The sequence below is a fragment of the Phoxinus phoxinus genome (assembly GCF_949152265.1).
Source record: "Phoxinus phoxinus genome assembly, chromosome: 14".
NCBI classification, from domain to species: domain Eukaryota; kingdom Metazoa; phylum Chordata; class Actinopteri; order Cypriniformes; family Leuciscidae; genus Phoxinus; species Phoxinus phoxinus.
Genome location: NC_136889.1, coordinates 22,461,928 through 22,481,774, shown reverse-complemented (window position 1 = coordinate 22,481,774; position 19,847 = coordinate 22,461,928). Strand labels below are relative to the sequence as shown.

The 19,847-nt window shown below is 36.0% G+C and overlaps 1 protein-coding gene across 4 annotated transcripts in view; it reads left to right on the top strand.

Annotated features, from left to right (window-relative positions):
- col9a1b (collagen, type IX, alpha 1b) overlaps positions 1 to 19,139 on the top strand; it is a 32,356-nt gene extending 13,217 nt beyond the window's left edge. For all 4 annotated transcript variants that reach the window (XM_079636410.1, XM_079636411.1, XM_079636412.1 and 1 more), the window contains 13 exons: positions 1,579 to 1,623; positions 2,566 to 2,619; positions 2,695 to 2,748; positions 2,856 to 2,909; positions 6,904 to 6,975; positions 7,545 to 7,580; positions 9,559 to 9,603; positions 9,714 to 9,746; positions 10,164 to 10,310; positions 11,533 to 11,587; positions 15,957 to 16,145; positions 16,680 to 16,757; positions 17,551 to 19,139. In XM_079636410.1, the coding sequence (XP_079492536.1) occupies positions 1,579 to 1,623; positions 2,566 to 2,619; positions 2,695 to 2,748; positions 2,856 to 2,909; positions 6,904 to 6,975; positions 7,545 to 7,580; positions 9,559 to 9,603; positions 9,714 to 9,746; positions 10,164 to 10,310; positions 11,533 to 11,587; positions 15,957 to 16,145; positions 16,680 to 16,757; positions 17,551 to 17,756 (1,068 nt within the window). In that variant the 3' untranslated portion in view covers positions 17,757 to 19,139. The remainder of the gene's footprint in view (positions 1 to 1,578; positions 1,624 to 2,565; positions 2,620 to 2,694; positions 2,749 to 2,855; positions 2,910 to 6,903; positions 6,976 to 7,544; positions 7,581 to 9,558; positions 9,604 to 9,713; positions 9,747 to 10,163; positions 10,311 to 11,532; positions 11,588 to 15,956; positions 16,146 to 16,679; positions 16,758 to 17,550) is intronic.
- Positions 19,140 to 19,847: the final 708 nt, after the last annotated feature.

Here is a 19,847-nt window from a genome sequence, read left to right as displayed (position 1 = left end):
CAGTTTGGGGTCAGTACGATTTTTCGTTTGTTTGTTTTAAAGAGATTCATAGTTTTTGTTTAGCAAGGATGCATTAAATTGGTCAAAAATTACAGTTGTAAGTTAAACCAGTGTTGGACAAACTAATTTTTAAAAGTAATGTATTACAATATTGCATTGCTCCCTAAAAATTGTAATGCAATATTGCGTTACTTAGTTACTTTCATGGAAAGTAATGTGTTAGGTTACTTTTGCTCACCCGCACTCTGAGAACCACTGAACTAAAGTCATTTTTTGTTATTAGTGTAGTTGATTTGGGTCATTAAAGGTCAGCAGCAAAGACATTGGTTATTAAAGTGAGATTAAATACACAAAGTATATATGTGTCATTTAACATATTTAATCATTCCAAGTTCATGTAAGGTTTGCCTTTCACTGTTTTTAATCATTTTGAGGATTACTGAATCTGTTTTTCTGGAAGTGAGATGAGTAAATGCACGCTTATTTAAACAAGATACTTTGTTGTAAATTTAAAAGAAATGCGTTACTTTACTTGTTACTTACTAAAAGTAATCTGATTACTTAACTCACGTTACGTATGTATGAAGGAATAGTCTTTAATTCATTCAAACAGAAAACTCAGGAGATAACCACGTATCGACAATAATGGATAAATGTACTAGGCTTAAATAGTAGGAAAAAGCAAAGGGAACTAGATGAACACAGGTAAACAGAATAATCAGTGAATAACCATGTAACCAAGGGACTAATATGAACAGGCAAACGGGTACAGAACAAACAGAGAGAAAACTAAACTAAAATAGAACAGTACAGATGTTTACATTATTACAAAAGATTATATTTCAAATGATAGCTGTTCTTTTTAACTATTTAAAGGATCCTGAAAAAAAGTATCACTGTTTCCTTACACAATTAGGAAGCACAACTGATAATAATAGAACATCTTTCTTGAGTAGCAAATCTGAATATTATAATTATTTCTGAAGGATCATGTGACACTGAAGACTGGAGTGATGATGCTGAAAATCACCACCACAGGAATCAATTACATTTTAGAATCTATTCAAATAGAAAAGTTATTTTAAATGAAAATAATAGTTCACAATATTACTGTATTTTGATCACATACTGTAAATGCAGCCTTGGTTAGCATTAAAGACATTTCCATCTACCAGATGCAGCACAAGAAATCTCTTTTATGTTACCCATGTCAGACATGCATTGCTGAATTCTTACAACGTCTTCAACCTGTCTTCTTTATAGCTATTAAGTTCATAGCTCACTATAGCAGAGGATAAAAGTCAATAATTTATTTCAATTTCGAATTTGTGCATGTCGTGTCTGCCTCCATTTCATGGCAGGGCAAGATTATAAAACCCTTCTGACTTTATCCAGCATGATGTCAGCTCTTCATGACTAATTCACATCATCATTAATGTTGAGATGGTTCAAATACCCCTTGAGTTTTGCTTTGATCTTACAGAACAAAGGGAAGCCATTTCAGTTCTTTCTCCAGGAGATGTAGCTTTAAAGCAACTGCTTTTTCATATTTAGTGACTTTCTCTTCCATGTCTGCAGGGTTTACCAGGAAGCCCAGGGCCAAAAGGTGGAGGAGGAGAGAAGGTGAGAGGTGTTCAGTGTAAATTCATCACGTTTTTTTTAACACACTGAACTGACAAAAGCTTTTAGCTGGTCAATGAAGCAGAAATACAGATATGTCTCACTTCAGCTACTACATGCAACTAACTAAACATAATCTTTTTATGTTAACATATTTTCTCTCATCTCAGTTTAATATGCAGAGACAAATTTAAGGCATTTTAGGTTGATTTTGTTATGATTTGTGATTCAGAATTGTGCCAAATTCTGGCCGAATGTTCATGTTATTATGACTGATATAACTGACAAAACCACTAAAAACTCAAATCAGTAATTTTAAGTGAATCACAACATTTACTCACAACAGTATGAAAATTGGACAATCATTTTAAGATTCACTAAAGATTAAATTAAACTAAATGGTATTCAATTATTCATGTTTTCAAAGATTAATTACATTTTGATGATGATAACGGTAAAATGTAAAAATTGGGAAAATTAGCTTGCACAGTTAAATATCTAATGAGCTTATATATATATATATATATATATATATATATGATATATATATACAGATGAAACTCTATTCAACTTCATTACATGCAAAGTGAGATATTTCAAGCCTTTATTTGTTATAATTTTGATGATTATGGGTTACAGCTATGAAAACCTCAAATTCAAAATTAGAATATTGTGAAAAGGTTTTCATAGCTGTAAGCCATAATCATCAAAATTATAACAGATAAAGGCTTGAAATATCTCACTTTGCATGTAATGAGTCTATATAGTATATTAGTTTGTACTATATAATATAATATAATATATTTATTGATTGATTGATTTATTGATTGATTGATTGATTTTAGTGGCCTGACAGAGAAACATTGGTTTATCATTTTTGCAATCGGTGAAATTACACACTTAAGCTACTATGTCATGTGCAGTAAATGACATGAATGATTACAGGGTAATTCTGGACAACCAGGCCTCATTGGGACTATGGGATCTGCAGGCAAACAGGTACGTTTGATAGTAAAGCGTCCAATAACTCTGCCATAAGGAATAGATGATCTGACAGTAAATGTCTCTGTTCAGGGTGAGCGTGGAGAACAAGGAGAATTCGGACCCCTCGGGCCTATTGGACAGCCTGTGAGTACCCATTGCAGCATGACTAATGGCTAATGCACAGGCTGGATGAGTCTATATTTTCTCACTAAGGTATATCTTGCAGATAATGAGAGTGTATTTGTGTTTAGGGAGACAGAGGAGAGCAGGGGCCACTTGGACCAATGGGAAAACCAGGAGCCAGAGTAAGTGTATAATCTGTATAATGACATGGTTGTGATATCAAAGCAAGCATCTGCCATACTTTACTTTCATCATACAAATTACTCCGTAAGTACCTGCAAGTAGAGAGATGGCTGTCCTGAGGTCGCCTTTGTTGCTCAGATTTTGCTCTTTCATTGTTCAGCAAACATGTTCAAGTATGAACCCTGTCTCAGATGTTTCTCCTAAAAAAGAAATGAGAAGGAGACGCAAATTAAAACGTAAAAATGTTGACACAGTAAAGGCCCATTCACACCAAGAATAATAAGTATAAAGATGACTATAACGAAAACTATATTATAAACCATAGTCTGTCGATTGCCGCTTTAAATGCTGGAGCTCTTTAAAGAAAGATGGATTCCGATCGTTCCTCAGCTGAAAAAAAATTATTCTTAAAGTGATTCCAACTAAACGTTTTCTCTGCGCCATTATCGATACAGTTGTGGTGTGGAGTCTGCTATTCTTTTATATTTAGAATGATTTTTAGAACTATATATTTGTTGTAATAGTTATTGTTCTTAGTGTGAATGGGTCTCAAGAGTATAGAGCTTTACAATTAATGTATAGCTCAGATTATTTGCTCCTGGAAAAGTTTAATGAGATATGTTCATATTGAAATCTCTGGCTTTTGATTGCAGATATATGAGATTATTAGGGATTTTTATTTTTTTATTTTTTAAGCAGTAGACTTCAGAGTTTTCAGATGTCTTGATTTGTTCTCCATTTAAACCTATTGCTGTTTACACTGCAAAAATTACTGATCTTAAAGGTGCACTATGTAACTTTTGGCGCTCTAGCGGTTAATAACATTACTTGTGGAAGAACATTATAGTCGGAGCTACTTCAAGTATGAATCACGCAGGTACTGGACTTCTCCGCATCGGTGGCGACCCGACCCGACTTAGGAAAATTTACCATCCATAAATATTTTTTACCAGCCATGAAACATTTTTTTTTTTTGCAAAACAGACAGAAAGATAGAAAATAATAAATAAAGATTTTAGATAGCCTACCAGTGAAAATTCATTATTCACTATTCCAATTTCGAAACCACAGCTAAAACTACTAGTCTAACTAATATACATTTAAAACATTATTAAAGACAAGTAACAGTAGTTTTCAGGTAGAAACATTGAATAAAGTAATCAAATGTAAAATAACACTGTATAAATTAAACATAGATTAATCCTTATCAAAGTTACCGTACATAAGTTATTCAGTCAAGAGTGAGTGATTCTTTTCTTTGTCGATTGTTGTTTGATTAACATTAAAAACACAGACAGCTCCAGAAAAACTAGGCTGTCGCTTTGAGACCTAATGCACGGATCCAATAAAGGGATACACATATTTCTCTACTGTTTACGTTCACGACCAGGATACTCGCCGAGACGGGCCTTTTTTGACATTTTGGGAATTTGTCTGTTCAAGCGCAAGATGATGTGAAAGAGAGCTAAATTCAGTAATCTTGCGCTGTCTGAGCCACGCGCTACGGATGTGTGCGCACAAACCTTTCAACATACAACGAATTGAGTTTCTTTTCGTGTTTTCTTAGTTGCGCTTGATATTTAAATTGCCAAGGCTTAAATTCTTGTGACGATTCAGCGCTGGCCTGTCAACTGTCTTGTCGTTCACGTTTGTTAAAGTTTATGTTCTTACAACATTGCATTGTTAGAATTCGTAAAAATGTTACCGCCAACTGGCGACCGTTTCATATAGGCCAACTGGCAAACGCTGATTTTATTCTCATTTGGCGCTTGGCAGTAAACACCTATTAAAAGCGAACCATAGTTATCCAGGATAAGAAAAATTTAAATTGCTTTGGAATATTGGTTCATGATGTAGGCCTACCGAGTCATATGAATTTTGTACGTTTTGAACAAAAAAAGTTACATAGCGTAGGCTACTTTAATCATTATTATTTGCCTTTTCCCCCCTGTAAACACATTGTAAAATAATCAAGCTCATTTTGACTGCAAAGTTAAATTATAAAAAAATATTTTGAATCTTTTTCAGTTTTATTTACACCATTGGAAAATTGTTGCTTATTTTATTCAGGCATAAAATATACTACATTTGAATAATTCACGTTTTAAAAAAAGAAAAAGAAAACTCTCAGTGTTGCTTGTCAAGTAAATGCATCTTGTTTTAACGTTGTTTAGATGTTTAGTTACTGGAAAATAAGACAAACATACTGATTAATAAAATGATTTTGTGCAGTGTGGAACTGCTAACATTAAAGAGATCTCATTTATTATTATTATTTTTTCTTTTTCTATGAGCTGCCAGCAATCCCAAAGTTCAAAACAAGTCATAGGCAGCACCACGTTTAAATTATTCCATTATCCTAGTGTTCAAAGAAAAAGCAAGTCGTTTTGACATCCACTAAGCTCAACATGCTTTTACTTATTTAGACGGTTTGGTGCGCGGTGAATTCAAAAAACTTTTCACTAATAGTCTTTTAGGGGAATTCGTGACTTTATACTATGCTAATTTGAGGGTCAAACAAGGCAAATATAGTTGTGAAAAGCAGACACACTGCTGGTAAGAAGGGAAACATCACGCTGTGGCCTGTAGAAGAGAACGGAGTCAGCGGCTTCTCTCTTGAATGGGACCTCACCTCGCCTCACTGTTTCCACAGTAAAGAGCAAACAGTCAAAAGAATGTCTCACAGCAGTGTCTCTCAAAGAGCTCTCTGTTCCCCTGAAATTCCCACGAGCACACACTTATCTACACACACAAACACGCAATGTTTAAACATGAATGTATTATGTGACTAAATTCCAACATTATTTGGAATATTATTATTTTATAATGTAAAAACTTTGAAATGCAGTATTTACAGCCATGCATTCAGGATTTATATTTATATATTCAAATTTACAGTTGTAGCCTATATTCAGATGTATAGCTACATATTATTATTGTATATAACCATCCTGAATACTTTGTTTCTGGTTATATGTTATGTTTATTTTTTACTGTAGTGCCCAAAAGTAATCTAAGTCAATCAATCAAAAACGAATGTTGAGTAGCCGATGGTCTGTTGATTCATTAAATGACAAGCCGTTTTCCCACAAATGCGGTTTATTCAGCATATAGTGAAGCCTCTCCTCCATTGACATAAAAAAAATAGCCTCTAGTCTCCTTCCCTGCGTACCCAACGGTATCTCACGACCAATTCGTACGAGTAAATAAAAGGTGGCTAATTCGTACGAATTTGTACGATTTATCTAAAACCCAGTGATAAAGTAGCAAACTACAGCTATAGGGTTTATTTTACTATATCCAAAAAGGAAAATGAATAGAAAAATAAAAAGCTCACCAGAAAAAGCATGCATTGACTACAAAGTAATCAGTTGTTAATATTTTGTTGGTTCTCTTTTGTTTATTATAATTTCTTTCTTGTATCAAAAATAAAAAAAATTGGCACGTTTCATTGCATTATAACAAATATAACAATTGACACCAAGCACAACTATATAATTTTTTAACTTTTAATCATATTTAAATAAAGGGTGAAGAATGTCAATTTTCCAAGGCCAGACATCATTTTATGTTGTTGCTACTATTTTGGAAATATTATTTATTTATTGATTGTTTGATTAATTTATTACTTTAAAATGTACTGAAACACTCTTGTGGATATATTTAGCTGAACTGACATACAGACATTCAATTCCCAAACCTGTTCAACCCAAAACAGTGAAGGAAAAACATTCACAGGCCAAATTTATCAGCATTTGCCATTGTGTCCTGGTCTCGCATTTTCTCAGATTGCTCTTTTTCTTTTTCTTTTTTTATGCATGAGTGTGTTTTTGCACTACGTGATTCTGAACTCTTTGTTGACGAAGGTTTTAAACCTTTCCCATCTGTTTGGAGATCCTGTAGCGAGAGAGGAGAGAAATATAAATGAACCAGCATTTCACAGTAAATGCCAGACTCTGACTGCATGCCATCTTACATTGATTGTCGTTTCAGGGTCCGAAAGGTGACTTGGGCTTGCCTGGAATTCCCGGACCGTCGGGCTTGCCAGGAATAAAAGGAGATAGAGTGAGGATCTCACATTTCTCTGAACATCCTGTGATTTTTGTTCCATGTTTTGTGTGCAATATGCATCAGATTATGAAACAGTGAACCCGAGGCTCAAACTACACAATTCTTAGTTGATCAACCTTAATTCTTTATTTATTAAGGAACAGCAAATTGTACTTGGAGTTTTGCTAAATCGGTCACTATTATAAAAAGTTATCCCCATCTCTTTATATTCACTGTTCTTGTTCAATTAGACAATGAGGGTTTCACTTTTTCCAGCCTTTAAGGCATTGCAATTATTATGTGCTCCCACTGGCGTTTTAAAGTTTAAAAGCCTTTGAAAGTACAATGAGGCTTTTGAAAATCTAATTCGTTCCTTTTAGACTCAATGATTTCCTTAATGCATTTGGGTGGGGGGTGGGGGGGGGGGGGGGGGACGTAAGCACCTCACACAGATGTAGGATTTATTGAAAGAGTAAAATGCCGAGCGTACAATATTAAATAAGTGTTTTTATAATGAACTCTTCAACCACCTGCTTTGAGTGAAATATTCATGGGAATGAATTTCTGAATGTGATATTTCACAGGGTGAAGCAGGTGAAGCTGGACCAAAGGGAGAACAGGTAAGAGCGTGATTCACATTATCACCACCGCAAAACTAAACCCAACACATCAAATACCTTTAAAACCAAGAAAACGAATGTAAGAAAAGGCTAAAACTGAAACAATGTTGGTGTGGAAACGAGGTTTAACTCCGAAACTGCTAGTAAATTTCTCGAATTAGTACAAAGAAATGGCAAGTAACAATTCTGAGGTAGAAGGACTGAAATGGTATTTTCTTGTAAAATAAAGTCCAAAAGATCTTTGCTTTATTTTCAGCTTTTGTTTTTAAATATGTGTATTAAACATGATTTATCCACGGAATTTATTAAAGCAACAAATGACAAGAGACGATACGCTCAAAATAAATTATAAGTGGTGCACGCAGCTTGATTTGAGAGCAAATAATACCTTTATTTTGTTGCTCCCATACAGCAAGTGCTTCTGTATAACATACTATTGTAAATATGTAAATAGCTTGTTAAATATGTAATATGTAAATAGCTTGTAAATATATAAATAGCTTGTTAAAGCTAGCTAAGTTTATTCTAGTGAAAGTGTTCACATTGAGATTACATGAAAGTTTTAAGTTAAATGTATGAATTAGTGTACTCAAACATTTCAAGTTAAGAACAATTAAAATATATAAGTACAAAATAAAAATCTGCCAGTTCTGCTTACTTGTGAATTTCATAAATAAAAAAATTTGAGGCAACTGATTGCCTTAAAGGGGTCATGACATGTTTTTTTTAATTGTATTATTATGTTCCCTTAGGTGCAAATATAGTATTACTATAGTTTTTTTTTTACAAAAAACTTTTAAAATGTAGTGATTTATGACCCTTTCCCACCCTGTTTCTCATCCTCTGATTCAAACAGTCTGTTTTGGGGGTGTTTCCCCTTTAAGTGTTCAGTGTTAACGCCCACTGTTATGATTGGCTAACGTCAGTGCCTATGCATCAATTATTAACGCCCCCAGCCAGAACATTTGCGGATTCAGCGTATTTAAAAAGTAGTTTAAAGTTTTAAATACATGACTTACAGTTTGCGTCGTCGTTGTTGAGCCCAGAATAGTCGGCACAGACTTATCTTTGAGCAACAGTTTTCTGGCAAAGCCAGCATCATTTTGGGATTTGTTCTCAAAACAGTCATCCTTCAGAACAAACGCTTAAACTAACACTGCCGTGACTGAGACGTCCGCAAAAAATAAAGTGCATCCATTTTTCCCTGACGACTGGATCTTTCGCAGCGTATTCAAAGATGTTGTTTGTCCACAGCCAGGAACAGCACATCTGCGTGGCATCGTAATTTCCCTGTACACAGACCCACTCGCTGTCCGTCGACTGAACACTTGTGAAGTGAGCGAAATGAGCGTAGTTGCCTTGCGCTTTAAGCGTAGTTGTCTTGTACCTGGAGGCGGTCATATGCAAACGCTGGTACGTCACTTCGTACCGTGACGTCACTTCTTACCATGGATCCAGAACGAGCTGTATTTAGAGCTTGATTAAATAAATGATTCGTTTATAATGGGGAGGAAGTCTTAAGCTATGAAACTTGCAGGACGTTTTAATGGTACAAAGACCTCTTATATACCAAAAGATCAAGGCAAATTTGGTTTCTCATGTCATGACCCCTTTAAATGTTTTGAGGTTTGCCAACTTATTCGAGCTTATTAAAGGATTTTACCACAGTTAAGAAACATTGTCAGGCACCACACCTCTTAAAACGCAGTAAAATCACTGTTGGCCAGCATCAAATTGTTCAATGCATCTAAAAATCATATAGCTTACATTTAAATGATTACAGACGGCAATAATAGTCAATAGTTAAGTAATGAAACAAATCTCTCAACAAGTAATATGGTTTCTGTAGGCTATGAATGCAGCTCATCCAGTCAGATTTTATAACCAAACTTATCCATTCTAGAAGTTTTACTATAACAAAACTTATCCATAGACATCTAAGAAATGTTCTCCTTCACGATGATGTGTTTTATTGCAGGGAGATCAAGGTGCCGAGGGAACGTCAGGAGACAAGGGAGATCTTGTGAGTAGCTCTGAAACACTGAGCTGAAAATAATATGAATGCAGTATGCTAATGTGCACTGATATTTTTTGAGATGTGAACATTAATTCTCTTGCTGTTTATGTACTCAGGGTGATCCTGGCCAAGCTGGAGCTAAAGGCGAAGTGAGTTTTTGATCAGTATTTTTACTGGTAGCACTTCATTTTACAGTCATGTTCCTCGTGTACATAGTACGTATTATAGTAATTACAATAAATGGTTAATAACCATGTACCATCCCTGAACCTACCCCTAAACCTAACCTTAACCCATGTAGTTACCTTATATTACCCAGTCCTTTCTTAGGTAAGTACACTGTGAGTACACACGTACTGTAAAATAAAGTGCAACCGTCTTATTTACCATTATGTTTGACTATTCAGCAGTCAGTTATGACTTCAGATATCCTTAGAGCTTAGATAAAGCCGAGGAAAACGCTTCATGTAGGCCTCAGATATAACATTGAAACACTAAATCATTGTAATGATTTACTGAAAGAATTACATCTATTAATGTGTACATACATCTCTGGTGTAACTCAGGTTGGTAACCAGGGAGATCCGGGTAATAGAGGGCCAGAAGGTGCCCGTGGGCAGCCTGGCATTGAAGGGCCTCCTGGTAGTGCTGGACCACGTGGCATGCAGGGGAACAGAGGAGCTCCAGGACCTCGTGGCTCCCAGGGACCAGCGGTATGTTTCCAACCTCTCAACGATTACGCCTTATAAGCCAATGCTGTGCATAGATGGAAAAAATATATTTATGCCTTTTACCTACTGTAAACCTTCTGTCATTTTATTAATGCGGTATTCAGTTTTCAACCTATTGTTGCACGTAAAAACGGTAACACTTTACAATTAGATTTCATTTGTTGACATTAGTTAATCTATTAACTTACATGAACTAACCATGAGCAATACATATGTTACTGTAATGTAATGTTAGTTAATAACAATACAACTGTTCATTGTTTGTTTATGTTGGTTCACAGTGCATTAAATAATGTTAAATACAACTTTTGAGTTTAATAATGTATTAGTAAATGTTGAAATTGACATTAACAAAGATTAATAAATGCTGTAGAAGTGCAGTTCATTATTAGTTCATGTTAACTAATGTAGTTAACTAATGAAACCTTATAGTAAAGTGTTACCGTAAAAACTAAAAAAACAAAGCGAAATCATGATAATGGGCAAAATATAGTTTTTTCATTCAAAAGTTTATGGTCAGAAGGTTTTTTCTTTTGTTGTTGTTGTTGTTTGAAAGAAATGAATACTTTTATTCAGCAAGGATGCATTACATTATAATGATGCTGAAAATGAAGCTTTGACATCACAGGAATAAATTACATTTTAAAACATTAATATTTGACGTAGTTTCATAATATTACTATTTATACTGTATCAGATGTATGATCAGATGATTTTGATATGTACAGGGTACCTACAGTCATTGAAAAAGCTGCAAAAATCATGAAATTGTAATTTTCTAGACCTGCAAGTGTCTATAGTGGCTTTAATTTGGTAATGTTATGCTCAAGTCAAAGTAATTGGCTAAAAATCCCTCTTTGTGAGTGCAATCTTTATCAAATGAATAATTGTTCATCCTTATCCAGTAATCATAAATGACAGGAAAACTGAAAATTCAAAGGCCAAAATGTGTGAAAAACACCAGTAGTTTTCAGTGTTTTGTTGTACAAAAGGTTTTGTTGGTGAAAAGGTATATTGAGAAAAACTGTACTGTGATATCTGAAAGCTTCTGCCGCTTTTAAGAACACTTAATTCCTATTCCAATGTTTGTGTTTGTTATTTTCTGATATAGAGCTAATTATTGCTCTGAAATGAGATGAAATGATCAGAATACAGTAACAGGATTGTGTGATTTACTTCCAAACAACTCCTCCTGTGTTCACAGGGTAAAGAACCAAGTGATCAACACATCAGACAAGTGTGCATGCGCGTTCTGCAGGGTGAGTCTGGAAGCCAAAGTTTTTATCATTTCGGAAATGAACGGAATTTCCTTTTATGCATGCAGAGCCGCACTTTTGCCGTCAGAGCTTCGGAACTCCGCAGGCAGGAGAACACAACTACTGACCACTGAAGAGTGAGATGAAAAGAAGGAAAAATGTGTGTTTTGTTTCAAAGATTCTTTCTGATTCTATTTTGATGAGCTACGCAGAGAGTTAGCCATCAGTTCTGCCTCTCTCCAAGTCCTCTTGAGCGCACGCCAACGATTCCCTCATGACTTTTTCATTCACATTTCACTGAAAAATTCATTTTCCTTTCAGCTGATCTGCACTTTTGCCTCATAGTGATGAGTTGCCTCCTTCGGCTTGGTTTCCTCCCTGAAAAAGCTCAGTCAAGCATCGTGCCGCATACATTTTCAGGACGTTTTCCGACTGAAAGTAGAAATTCACTGTACCCTAGCCTCCGCTCAATGGCTCAGGGCCCGGGATTGGATTCTTTACATCAGGAATAAATCGGTCTGCCCTTTTATCTCTTCGCACAGTGAAAAGGAAAGTTGTAAAAACGGCAGCAATGCTCTTCCTTTGTGCTCAATTTCCCATTGCAAATTGAAAACGTAAAAGAACACCGTTCTAAGGGATGAATGAGGACAAATGAAAGGCGTGAGCTTTAACAGCTTTCCGCAACACAGCTTTGAGTGAATATTGAAAGCTGGCAAATGATCTGCTTATTCACATAACAATAGCAGAGCTATAACAGAGTAAAATTAGTCTAGGGTCTATTTACTTCCAAAACATAAAGCAACTTAAAGTGTGTGCAATAAAAAGTCAGAGGTGCAATACTCACCAAGCCATATCTCTGACGCATTCAGCTTTTATCCAAAGTGACACACAGAAGGTACACATTTGAGCCTGAATTGCATTGCTGAAGGTGTAAAGTGTGAAACAAATGCGATGCTAGAATGTTAATGGCAGACAGCCAGTCATAAACAGCCTCAGTCATTAATTAATGCGCTTTATACTAGGGATATATGTGTCTATTACTATTGCAACAAAAGAAGCCAAGGAAAAAAACTTATTAAGTACCAAAACCTTTATAAGTCTTTGTTACGAATCAGTGCTTCGAAACGCTTATCAGTTATTTATATTGGTAAACGTTTATTTATTCATTTACTGATTATACCCTCCAAAACAAAAGTTGCTGTTTTGATTTAAACAGGCAAATACATAAGAGTCTATGATTGGATCATTATTGCTATGATTATTATTTTTCTAGCATGTTATATGTTTGGGAACAGTTCTTCTAACCAAAATTGATGGAGTGTATAGCTTTTCACTTCTTAAACGAATAGTTCACTTAAAAAATTAAAATTATGTCAGCATTTACTCACCATCAAGTTGTTTCAAACCTGTATGAGTTTCTTCCTTCTGTTGAACACAAAAATATATATATTTTAAATCATTTTGGTAATCAAACTGTTGACGGTAGCCATTGACTTCCATAGTTTTTTTTTCCTACTTTGGAAGTCAATGGGTGTCGTCAACTGTCTGGTTACAACATTCTTCAAAATATCTTACTTTGTGTTCAACAGAAGAAACTCATACAGGTTAAATGATGTAAATGATGTAACTCCCCTCATGTTGTTCCATTTTACAAAAGACAATGTTTAAAAAATGTCCTAAAGAAATCTCAGTGCTTTTTTACCAAACACTGAAAGCCACGTTCTTCAAAATATCTTCCGTTCTACAGAAGACAGAAACACACAATGTGAAATATGTAAAACAAACTACACAGTGTTAATTACTAACCCAGGATAAAGCAGTGTTAGCAAAAACATTCATATTGAAAGAGAAATGGTCTCAGAATAATATATGAATTGTTCTGAGATTGTACAAAGCACATGAATATTTAATGAGGGAAGCACTGAAGCACTTTATGATTGATTATTTGTTGTTAAACAACTGCTCATATTCCAGCATTTCACTGAGTTTTATAAACCACGGTTAAAAGCGGCGTTGTTATTGTGAATAATTTATTCAACCACGAGTTAAAAAGACAGTAGCTCATGGTTAAAGTCAGAATGAAATAAAAATGAATTGTCTATATTCTAAATGCATGTTATAGATCGTATTGTGAATAATTAATATTTGCGTATGTATTATTATATATAAAAAATTGACCTCACAATGTGTAATCCAAATTTCATAACTGGATCTTTTAGACAAGGAAAGGCAAGTTTATCTATGTAGCACCTTTCATACAATATGGCAATTCAAAGTGCTTTACAGAAAGGAATTAAAATAATCACAAAAAAAAAGCAAGGAAAATTAAAACAGTTAATAAAGGAATTAAAAGACATGATACCGTTATCAAATTAATTAAAAGAGTAAAAAGATTAAACATAGATAAACTTCTCATCTGGCATAAACACTGGTGTATCATATTTTTCACAGACTTTCCCAAGGTGATCACACGGTGTCTGTGGTTTTCTTTCGGTGTGCCTAAGATAATCTATTGGACGTCTCGAATAGACAGACAGGAGGTGCTCTAGGACTGACTCACGGGGTAACCTCGGGTTCACTGCCCCATCAGTCCGCACCACAAAAAAGATTTGTTTTGGAAGCTCTAGGAATGGAATCGATCGGATCTCTTCTGGAAGCTGGTTCCAGCTGTGGCTGGCATAGCTATAACCGTGCTTAGAGTGAACCCTTGGTATTTCAAGCTGATGTGATCCTAATGATCTGAGTGATCTGTTAGATTAATATTCAGTGAGCATATCTGCAATGTATTGAGGTTCTAGGCCATTGAATGATTTATAAACCAGTAATAATACTTTAAAATCAATCCTAAATGTAACTGGGAGCCAATGTAAAGACCTGAGGACTGGTGTGATATGTTCATATTTTCTGGTTCTGGGTTCTGTACGAGCTGCAACTATCTTATGGTCTTTTTGGGAAGGCCAGTGAGGAGTCCATTACAATAATCCACCCTGCTGGTGATAAAAGCATGAACAAGTTTTGTCTGGAAACAAAGCATCTAATTCTTGCAATATACTAGTTATTATGCGAGTACACCTATACTCACATAATAACCTCTCCCTCCTAAGTATGACCTGAACCTAGTGAAAACCACAGTCTTCTCTCTGGTGACGTTTGCAGGACTTGTCCAATCATTTAGTCCACTTAAAGGTGCAGTAATCTTTGTGGAACACTGCTGATATTTTAAATGAATCCAAACAAACACACCCCTCCCTTCATTGCTCCGCCCCCAAAATGCACGAACACGCTATGCAATAGTGGATGTCTTTTTATCACACAGTAGAAGTAAAGCAAATTAAAGTGAATATGATGAACGAACAAGGAAGAACGGTGTCCGTTTTTAGGTCTCTCCAGCACTGAAAGCTTTTCTAGTATCATTGCAGTCCTAAAGCTCTTGCCTAAATCATAGCTCTTATTTTTCCAGTGATATTTCTCTGAGCTTTTCTCTTTTTGTAATGTCTCTCAGCCATCTCTCTTTCTACACTCTCTCTCCTCCCCAATCACGGGTGTATACGCCCCCTACTGCTAATTGGCTACAAGTGTTTTGTGGTGCTCGGTCTGATACAACAATGTTTCTCAGAAATTGCTTACTGCACCTTTAAAGTGGTGATGTGAAGTTTTTTTTCCATATTGTGCATATACACTGATGATGGGGGAGAAGAGAGAGTGAGCAAGAGGGAGATTTGAAGAAAGAGTGTGCAGGAAGCCCTGAAAACGGAGGCCAAAATTGCGTTGCTTCTCCTCCATACATGAGTAACCGTGGTTTTGCTGTTTCACAGGACCAAGATATGCTGTTGTTGTAATGTTTTGAGTGTCATTGTTTGTCTGGATATTGTGTGCTGCTGGCTACTCTTGCTTGTACTGTACAGTATGTTCATTTGTTAATCTTCCTTGTCGTTTGTTCATAATCTTTGCTTTATTTATCACAAAGCGTTATTTTGCTTGGCTTCTGCTATGATAAAGAGACATCCACTCTTGCATTGCATGTTTGCTCAATTTGGGGGCAAAACAATGAAGGGAGGGGTGTGTTTGTTTGGGTTGATTTTAAATATCAACAGTGTTTCTCTGAAATTGCTTACTGCACCTTTAAGTATAGTGTAAATGAAGCAATAATGTGAAGACAAAGAGCAGGGAGATGGATCAACCTCAAGGAGGCGCCCTAACATTAGTTGTGAAGCACAATAGACAAATCACAAAGCAGTCAGTGTGCAGTGTTAGATGACTCTAATTAGCGAGTGCAACTGCAAAATCAATGGAGAAATGAAATAAAAATGAGCTGAGCTAATAGCAGGGGACCATTCACACTCATTAGTGCATTTGGTCTTTGCCATTTCAGGGCAGCTGGCCCAGTTAGCTGCCAGTCTGAGGAGACCAGAGTCTGGTGCGGTCGGACTGCCAGGCAAACCTGGTCCCCCCGGCCCTCCCGGACCCCCAGGTGACAGCGGCTTCCCTGGGCATGCTGGTGTAAGAGGACTCCCGGGACTCAAAGGGCCTCCGGGACTTCTGGGTTTCAAGGGGCCGAAAGGTGAGTTATAATGGGACTGTGAGTTTGAATTGCTTGTTGGTCCATGAACTATAGAAGGGCTTCCCGACTTGATGAGAAGCTAATAATTAAAATGAAATGTGGCTGCAAAATTAATCGAATTAAAACTAAAATGGCAAAAAAGTGTGATTTGATTAAATGCATATAGTCTGTTGCGCTGCTTGTTTTTAAAAAGTGAATCGCGGCACTGTTACACGAATGCAGCTTACTGTTTTTTTTTTTTGCATCAGAACGCCTCGATTCAGAGTAAATTGTTTCTCAACAACTCCATCTCTGTATGTGCAGTATATCTATATAAATATTTGATGTTTACTTGTATGTGATGTGAACATTACCAACATCAGAGAACCATGAACATGCGACATTGTGACATTAAATTATTGAAATTCTTAAAATCTCAGAGCTACTTCAAGTGAATATTTTATATCTAAACTAGGGTATTGTATGTAAAGGCACGGTCACGACAGTATTATTGTTATAGTAGTATTGACTAGTGTGTTTGTGTGTGTGTTACAGGTGAGATGGGAGACAGAGGGGACAGGGGACCTTCAGTTCGGGGACCCAAAGGCATGCCGGGAGCTCCTGGATTACCAGGTCAGTTCCGACTGCGTCTCATATCCTACGTCCTCTTGTCAAAGAAAATCATGGTATTAATGCATAAATGTGAGAGGTTTTAATGAATACCGTCTGCAAACCAATTCAATCTGAAACAACTCAATTCATTTCTGAAATGAACCTGGAGATATATTTAGCTCCTTCCTGGCAATAGACTTTTGAAAGCAAAGTTAAATTGGTGTTAAATGAAGCTGTCAGACGTCCGATGAATTGGAGGTATATGAAACCTTCTGTTGTTGCTGTATGTGTGTCACTGACACTTACTGTCAGTCCAATGAAGCTGTCTGTTTAAATAGGATTTCTTATGCAGTCATTACCTAGTAGTCTAATTGAAACGGACAGATCGGCTGCGGTGCCATGTGCTGAAGTCAATTTTTAATTTTCAAGCATTTCATTCTGTAGCCTACTTTAAGATATTTATAAAATGATGCTAAAGAAGTAGATCACCCAAAACATACAAATTCTACCATTTACTCACCCTTAAGTGTTCCTCCATATAGCGTGAACAGGTGAAGAATATTGCAGGTGGACAGACACTGAAAAAAAGAAACAAGGGTAGTTAATATGTATTGTAAAAACATCAAAATATTGTCTATTTGACTTCTCCAATTCTCACTCAGGTTGGTGTATTCTGAATATGCGGAAATGCAAATGAGATTAACTTTACCACGCTTTGGCTTTTTGAATCCACACTGAACCAATTTATAAGCGCAACACTTTTGTTTTTGCCCCCATTTTTCATGAGCTGAACTCAATGATTTCTGTGTTGCAGGTGAACCTGGAAAACCGGGATACGGTCAGGACGGGCGTGATGGAGAAAGGGGTCTACCTGGTTCCCCGGGTCAGTCTGGCGTTCCTGGACCTCCCGGTTCAGCCGGACCACCCGGTTACTGCGATCCTTCGTCCTGTAATCTTAGCGCAGGCGCCGCACACCAGTCTCTCGAAGACTCTAGCATGAAGGGACCGGGCAGAAACTAAAAAAAAAACCTTCAGGACATTCAGAGAGACTCCTTTACAGCTCTGCGAAGAGCACAAAACATTATCGCCCCGCAGATAGTTTTACTACCGCGCTACAGCTGTGATGACTAAAACACTTTACCAACTTCCCGTGTCCAGAGACACTTTATAAGACACTTTTTTTTGTCCACCTGGTACAAATGAACTTTCACAGAACTTATTGGTCATCTAATGTTCTCCTGAAAGCCATTTACAGTAGACTTTAGATTTTTTTTTTCCCAGATAATACTTTAAATCCACAAACGTCAATGTGGCCTTCAGACCTGAGGCCTTTTTCATTTCTGTGTGGCAAAGATAAACCTGGCAGAAATATTGATGGTGCTCGAAGTTCATAACAGAAACGGCTGCCGGAGACCGGCTGTCAGAAACAAAAAGAGAGAAGATGTATTCAATGTATTCTGTACATCTATGTAAATGATTGTGGTTTTGTACGAAATTCACTCCCCCTGAAAAAAAAAAAACATCAGTGTGATTTATTGTTCTAGGATTGTAGGTGGGAATGTGATGCATTTGACAAACACACGAGAAATGCAGATACGTCATTTCATGGTATTTCTATTTATTTTACATTGGTGTTTGATGACGATGAAGTTTGTACAGAGATCCAAGGGAGACACATTTGAATAAATTTGAATGTTTTTATATGAATTCAAAATAAATGTAGGTCTCAAACATTCTTATCCTTCTTCCCCACCCAATGCTTCTTAGTTGAACAGCCCCGACTGCACTCGTCACAGCTTTTACCACACTCATTTCTCACTTAAATAACTCATTACATGCCAGTGCAAAAATGTTGCCACAAACACATTCAGATTGCTCTTTTAGTGTAGATGCTAATTTGGAAATGCTGGCAAACTGAACTCAGCAATTACTCAGTAACAGAATCCAACTAAGGATTGCAAAAATGTTATTCACTTCAACTGAGGATTGCAAAAATGTTATTCACTTCAATTAAAACTTTAAACATGAAATACATACTTGATAATGGTTATGCATTAAGTGAATGAATGTTTATTAAATAAATTATTTAGATATTAATTAAAATGAGAAATTTCCTTAATATATAAAGTGGCGTCAAAGCATTTGGACACTTAAGACAGACCAAAACAAAACAAAAACTTTTTAGACCCAGTTAAAGGAATAGTTCACTTAATTTAAATTCTGCCATCATTTATTCACCCTCAAGTTGTGTCAAACCTGTATGAATTTCTTTCTTCTGCAGAACACAAAGGAAGATATTTTGAAGAATGTCTGTAACCAAACAGTTAATGGGTGCCATTGACTTCAGTTGGAAAAAAAGTCAATTGGACCCATCAACTGTTAGTGTCTGGTTACAGACATGCTTCAAAATATCTTCCTTTGTGTTCAGTAGAACAAAATAATTCATAAAGGTTTGAAACAACTTGAGGGTGAGTAAATGATGACAGAATTTTTATTTTGAAGTGAACTATTCCTTTAAAGGTGCTATGTGTAGTTTTTCTACTAAAATTAATCCATTTTTTTATTGCCTGTGTGTAAAGGGGTTGTAATCTCACAATAAAATGATCCACTTGGCGGGTTTTGCTATTACATCTGAAAGCAAGTATTCCTATTTCTATGTGAAGGCCCCGGGTCTGATTTGCCGTGAAATCCAGTGACGTGACTGAGACCTGCATGCGCGCTCCCGAGCCTCGTCAACTGACTTTGCACTCAACAGCGACGACACTGCAACTTTATGACATGGAGTCTGCTAATATTAAGAAACGACCTGCTCCCAGCACAACACAGACTCCAAAACAAACTCCAACATGATCATAATTAACCAAACATGTTAGTACATTCATAGTTTAATATATAACAGTCTACCATTTGAAATGAACTGAACTTTGTATCCCTCATACAGTATATAGTGTTTCGTTAAATTTGACAATGAAAATTGTCCATTAAGTCAGAAAAAACAGTTGCATATTAAGAGATACGCAAGACACTACTGTTTCACAAAGAATGTTAAATTAAGTACATTTATTAAAACAATGTACAATTATATAAATATGCAAACCAAATGCATCAACA